Genomic DNA, 5955 nt, shown 5'->3' with positions numbered 1-5955 from the left:
ATTGCGAATACAATCTGCTTTCTCAGAGAAACCGTACTAGAAAATTATTTGGATACTTCCAACATACCGCAGTCGCAAGGTGCCATTCCCCAGGCAGGACAGCCAGCCCTCGCCGCTGCGCCCTGCGGAGCCGCGTCCGGGAGCTCCGAGGCAGCTGACCGCCAGGGGCGGCGGCTGCATGCGCGGAGAGCAGGCTCGCAGGGCTAGCAGGGAAAAGGCGAGCAGCTGGAGCAGAAAAAGAAGCGTCGGCATGGCAGCACGACGGCCGAGAGAAAGCGTCGGCATGGCGGCGCGGCCAGCCGACGGCTGCTGGTTGCGTTGCGCCAACTGTCAGCTAGCGACCTCGGAATCCTGAACGTTCTACGTGCACACCGGTACCTGCCGCCCTCCTCCATGGCGCGGCTTGCCAAAAAACCACGTCGGCTTCGAAACGGCCCCTGGGACGGGCTGTCGAAAGGGGCCACGGACCGCACGGAGAGCGGCAGGCGGCAGCACCGCGTGGCGCTCAGCGTGGCGGCTGGATCGGCGGGGCCGCCACGCCGAGAGGAGGACCGACCCCGCCCCGCCCCACAGAGCGGCCCGGCCCGGCCCCTTGTCCTGCGTGCTGTGGGAAGCGCGGAGTCGCTCGGGCGAAGGCTGAGAGGGGCTTGTGGGACGGCCATGGCACCGCTGAGGGACTGCAAGGTACGGGTGGGCCGGAAGGGAGCGGCGCAACGACGGAGCCGAGCCGAGGGGCCGTTGCGCGGCCGCAGGTGGCCGGGCGGCTGTGCCCGCTGTGCCCGCGGGTCCCGCAGCTGCCGGGAGAGCGGGCGGCGAGGGCGAGCAGGTCTCTGCTTCGGCCACCGCCGGGGAAGGAGCCCGTGCTTGGGAACTGCGGCGGCTGCGGCTGGGAGGGGCGCGGGAAGCCGGGCCTGGCGCCGTGCGGCCTCGTCCGGGGTCGTCCCGAGAGGCGCTGTTCGGGGAGCTTCGCTCGCCCTGGGGCTCGGACGGCGGGCTGAGTGCTGCCCGCTTCCCTGTGGGGGAAGGCAGGTAACCCGTGAGCTGCAGCCCTGCCTCGGCTGCTCTCTCGGCGATTTTCTGCTCGCTTCTTTCTGAACTCACGCTTGCGTGTTGTAAGAAAAGGAAAAAAGTTTGTGATTTGATATTGTCGAGTACTTCCAGGCGTGCAGTGTGAACTCTCCGGTACTTGAATGGTTGGAATGTGAGCCTTTAACGAAATTTCAGTGAGAAATCTTTAGAATATCGTTTTTAAAATGTCTCCCAGTCTACCTACTGGTTTTGACAAGGATGGAACTCAGTGTGTGATTAAGTTGGCAAAGGAAGCACCTGAGACTGGGAGGTGACCAACTCGTGGTTGCGTTGCCACCCTGTGTGGGAAAGCACTGCTCTGCTGTGAGGTGCAGAAAACCAGGGCCTTCATTCAGCATGTGGCAGTTCCACGTGAGGTGTGCCTGCAGCAGAGGAACTTGTCAAAAGGGAACCGTAATGAGTTGAGAATCGTTCTTGCATTTGGAGGTCTGTAGGCCGTTAAGTTTTACCGTTTACAGTGTGTTGGTTCTTCCTCCCCACTGCTAACCACAGCTAATGGAGTTGATTGTCATAACGTAATGTCACATGTAATTACGGCTGCAGAAAATGTTTCTGTGGCTGCCCAAGTTGTCTGTACAGCACAAGAACACAACAAGAAAACGTAGTTGAAAAGCGTCAGCAAATCATCGCTTTTGAAGTCTGCTGGCTGTGTGTGGGCAAGCAGGGCATGGAATAAGCAGTTCTTTTTTTGTTTATTGTGCAGGCCTGGCAGGACGCTGGACTTGGGCTGTCGACCGCTAGCAACGAAGCCTGTAAGCTATTTGATGCTGCGCTAAGCCAGGTATGACATGAAGCAAAAATAAGAGAAGGAGGGTCTTGTGCACCAAGTAGTCTTTGCTGTAGCTGACTTTTGAATTTCTGACTGTCTGGAAGATGAGAAGATGGATCTAGTTTTATCGATTGAGGAAGGAACACTTAAGCAGTCACTGCTAGTGTGTACTTAGACGCACGCCCGTGACTCTTTCCCACAGCAGAGTCAAATCTAACAGGTGAGTTGTGGTCTCAGAGGTGTTACGCTCTTGCACATTTTCTGGGAATAGGCTGAGGAACCTGAGCCTGAGGCTGAGGCTGAGTTCAGCCACTGGCTGTCAGCAGAAAACCCAGTTAGCAGGGAGCTCTGCTGAGTGTTGCAGCTGAGGGAGAAGCTTCAGCTGGTGTGCTTATCACCCCTCACACTAGAGAATCATGGAGGAGACGTATGCTGCTTAGAAAGTGAAGATTGTTAGTTCTGCTGGTGTCCAGAGTACCTTAAAGAAGACATTTTCTCTGTTTTCTTCCTAAGTAAACTCAGTGGACTGAGTGTAAAGATTCTCTTTTGTGTTGCTTCCTTTAACTTTAACCTGCCTGGGATCCTGGGCTACCTGATCTAGTGCCTGTTTGACTGGTTGGCAACCCTGCCAGTGGCAGGGGGTTTGGAACTAGATGATCTTGGAGGTCCCTTCTAGCCCGAGCCATTCTGTCATTGTGTGGGAGAACGAGAAGATGCCCAGTGTCGTTGGCACTGTCTCTCCCTTTTGCAGTATGCAACGTGGCGCAACGATGAGAATCTAGGAGGTATTGAAGGGTGTCTTTCCAAGTTAAAGGCTGCAGATCCAAATTTTGGTAAGTGTAACCTTTAGCTGTTTGCACGGGAAGTGCTGGATGCTACGTAAATCACTCCAAAATAATGCCTCTTGTTTATTTCCATTTAACTTTCAACGGATTCAAAGAGCACAATAGTGTTATTTGATGTGGCTCTTTTTCTGCTACAGAACAGAATTTTTCAACATAGTGACCACTGCTAGCTATGGATTTTCTCCAGGGACGATCGAGAGCTTGTGTGCCACGCTCGTAAAAATCTGCACTTGCAGAGGTGGCCTCTTGTTGGCTCTGCTGAAGTGTATCACCTGCCAACTCGCTGTGTTGACACCCACTGTTTGGTCTCCATAAGTGTTCAGCAGGCGTCAGTAAGGTCCATAGTTGTCATTGCTTCCACGTGGAGGAATTCAGGGACACTACTTTGCTTCATATGCACCTCCATGTTGTGGATCAGTGTAATAAAATGGGAGGTATTACTTTTGGAGCAGCCCTTCTACCCTGTTTCTTTGTGTTCACTGTACTTCATTTTGGCCAGTAGCAACTGGTGTGTGGGGTAGAATTCTGTAATTCGTCGTTAGAGGGGGGAGCAGGCTGTGGTGATGTTTCCGTGTTTCTCACTCAAGTCCTCTGTAATGCCTGTCCTGAAGGGCAATGAAAACTGGAAGCTTATGAGTCTTTGCTACAGAGGGGACCCATTTTCACCCAAGGCAACCCAACCCTCTTCATGCTCTTGTAGAGATGAATTACGTTCATAGCTGTACTGCTCATGATGTGACTTGTTGATTTCCATAGTCATGGGACATGTCATTGCTAACGGATTGGAGCTTATTGGCACTGGAAGCTCAGTGCGGCTCAACAGAGATCTGGGCAGTGCGCTGAAAACAATGATGACGCTGTCGAGATCTCAGCCCCTGACTGAGCGGGAGAAGCTTCACGTATTGGCCTTGGACATGTTTGCCAGTGGGTAAGTGGCTGGCCCTGTGGGGAAGGGGACAGTGGCAGGTTTTGTCATTCAGGGCCTTCTTGCTGTTGCAGCGTACTGCTGCCTTAGGCAGAAATGGGGTACTTCTCTGCGTAACTCCTCGAAGGTCTAGTGTAATATAATGCAGTCCTGAACCCACACTAGCAATTCTTCAAAAGTACTTTTCACAGAATTGCAGGGGTTGGAAAGGACCCCAGAAAACTGTTGAGCCAAACCCCCTGCAAAGGTGGGTTCCCTGCAGCATGTTGCACAGGTAGGCGTCCAGATGAGCCTTGAATATCTCCATTAAAGGATGCTCCCCGGCCTCCCTGGGCAAGCTGTTCCAGTGCTCCTAGTGTCAGAAAGTGGAGAGGGAGATGCTAGTATCAGCAGTTCTGTAAAGCATTATTGTTCCATTCAGTACGATGAATTTCTGTGCACTCTGGAGAAGAAACCATTCACTTTTATTGTTCATCAAACAAGTGAACATGGCTTTACCTCACGTAATTCATAGCAAAGGTAAAGAGGAAGCTACCGAAGCCCTGCTAGTGTGAGTTCAGTTCCCACTGGAACAAAGGTGTCTGTGTGCCTGTGACTGTAGATTAATTATTGAATTATAGAATTGCTTAGCATGTAAAACATCTTCACGATGATCAGGCTGAGCTACCAAGTTCCGTCATTACACCAGGTTCTGCAGTGTAAATACTTCTGGGAAGGGAGGGGCTGGGACTCCACCGCTTCCCTAGGGAAGCTGTTCCACTGGCAGCCCCCTGACTGCTACCTCCTTTCAGGTAGACCCCTTAGCCTCTTCCCAACAGAACAGCCTGTTCCCTCTCTTGCTCCAGAAATGTCTTGTTTTGCAGTCCCTTTGACTTCGTTGCTCTTCTGTGACCGTGTTCCAGCAACTCGGTATCATTTTTGTAGTGAGAGGCCCAAAAGCGAACTCAGTAGTCAAGGTGCAGCCTCCCTATTGCTGAGTATGGGCCCAATCCTTTTCCTCCTCTCATTGACCACACTATTTCTGATGCAGGCCTGGATGCCATTGGCCTTGCTGGCTACCTGGGCACACTGCTGGCTCACATTCAGCTGGTTGTCAGCCAGCACCCACCCCCCAGCTCTTTTTCTGCTGAGCAACTTTGCAGCCACTCGTGCCCAAGTCTGTACCACTGTATGGGGTTGTTGTGACTCCAGTGTAGGACTGGGGGCTTAGCCCTGTTGAATGTCATGCAGTTGGACTTAGCCCTTTGATCCAGCCTCTCCAGATCCATCTGCAGAGCCTTCCAGCTCCCAAGCAGGTAGCAGCAGATCTCTCTGTCCCAAGTTCACGTTCAATCTCGGGAAAATCTTTATGGTTCAAGCTTGTCTCTTTTTCCTTGCCTTTTGCAGCTTTTGTAAGAGCACTTCTCATGTGATTTCCCAGTAAGTGCCCTGCTTAAACACTGTCATTTTTTCTCAAAGGAAAACACAAACGTAACTAAAATTTGTTCAAGAAGAAAAAGGCATTTGTTGTTGAATCTTCTCTTTTTCAGAATAGGAGGAGTTTAGAACTGACAGCAGGGGCAGGTATGCATGTCTTCTTTCAACGATTAAAATTCTTGTTTATAGACAGCTTCCAAAAGCTTGTGATGTATGGGAACGGATTCTACAGAACCATCCGACTGACTTGCTAGCCCTCAAATTTTCCCATGACACTTATTTCTACTTAGGATATCAAATACAAATGCGAGATTCTGTTGCTCGGGTTTTTCCTTTCTGGACACCTGACGTTCCTCTGAGCAGGTAGGTCATGCTTCACTTTCAAAATTGCTCCGTATCTGATGTATGCATACTCTTTTGTTTTAGGTTCAACACATCTAAATAATAGGATTTGTTAGAAACAGGAGTGCAGACAAGATTAACAGCTTCTAGATGAAGTTGAGTGAATTATGGGTGACGCCAGCTCGATCATCTCCCCCGCATCCCTGCTGACACTGTTAGTGAGGTTGTTCTGTTCAGTTTTCAGAAGTGAGCAGTGGCTCACTCAGTGACTTTTGCTGTCAGATAAGGCTCGTGTCATGTAACGCCTAAGATGGATTGGTGCACTCACTGCAGGCGGGGGCAAAATGCTCTCAGGCTCTTGTGTGCCCATTTCCTTTTTCCTTTTTTTTCCTGTGGACAAACGCACTGTACCTCAATATGCAGGACAGAATGCTTTTCTCTTCCACAAACAGTGAAGACAGTGTAAGCTGAACATTAAGCTTGTAATGAAGCTATGGCATCGCGCAGTCTCACGGCTCAGAAGGCAGTGTCATTTTTCCCTCAGTGTCAACTGACAAAAATGTGAAATC

General features: G+C 51.0%; 2 protein-coding genes across 2 annotated transcripts in view; one reads left to right on the top strand and one right to left on the bottom strand.

Annotated features, from left to right (window-relative positions):
- LOC122171050 (polycystic kidney disease and receptor for egg jelly-related protein-like) overlaps positions 1-662 on the bottom strand; it is a 7841-nt gene extending 7179 nt beyond the window's left edge. The window contains exons 1-2 of the mRNA XM_042838381.1: positions 365-662; positions 68-203 (exon numbers count right to left, since the gene is read on the bottom strand). Of these exons, the coding sequence (XP_042694315.1) occupies positions 68-203; positions 365-662 (434 nt within the window). The remainder of the gene's footprint in view (positions 1-67; positions 204-364) is intronic.
- The window catches only part of LOC122171046 (tetratricopeptide repeat protein 38-like), a 6845-nt gene continuing 1467 nt past the window's right edge, over positions 578-5955 (top strand). Inside the window, exons 1-5 of the mRNA XM_042838374.1 lie at positions 578-684; positions 1793-1870; positions 2610-2691; positions 3460-3631; positions 5234-5407. Of these exons, the coding sequence (XP_042694308.1) occupies positions 661-684; positions 1793-1870; positions 2610-2691; positions 3460-3631; positions 5234-5407 (530 nt within the window). The 5' untranslated portion in view covers positions 578-660. The remainder of the gene's footprint in view (positions 685-1792; positions 1871-2609; positions 2692-3459; positions 3632-5233; positions 5408-5955) is intronic.

Source organism: Centrocercus urophasianus, unplaced genomic scaffold (genome assembly GCF_019232065.1).
Source record: "Centrocercus urophasianus isolate 14NV4802_14NV808 unplaced genomic scaffold, USGS_Curo_1.0 seq_786, whole genome shotgun sequence".
Taxonomy (NCBI): Eukaryota; Metazoa; Chordata; class Aves; order Galliformes; family Phasianidae; genus Centrocercus; species Centrocercus urophasianus.
This window is presented reverse-complemented; position numbering and strand designations above follow the sequence as displayed.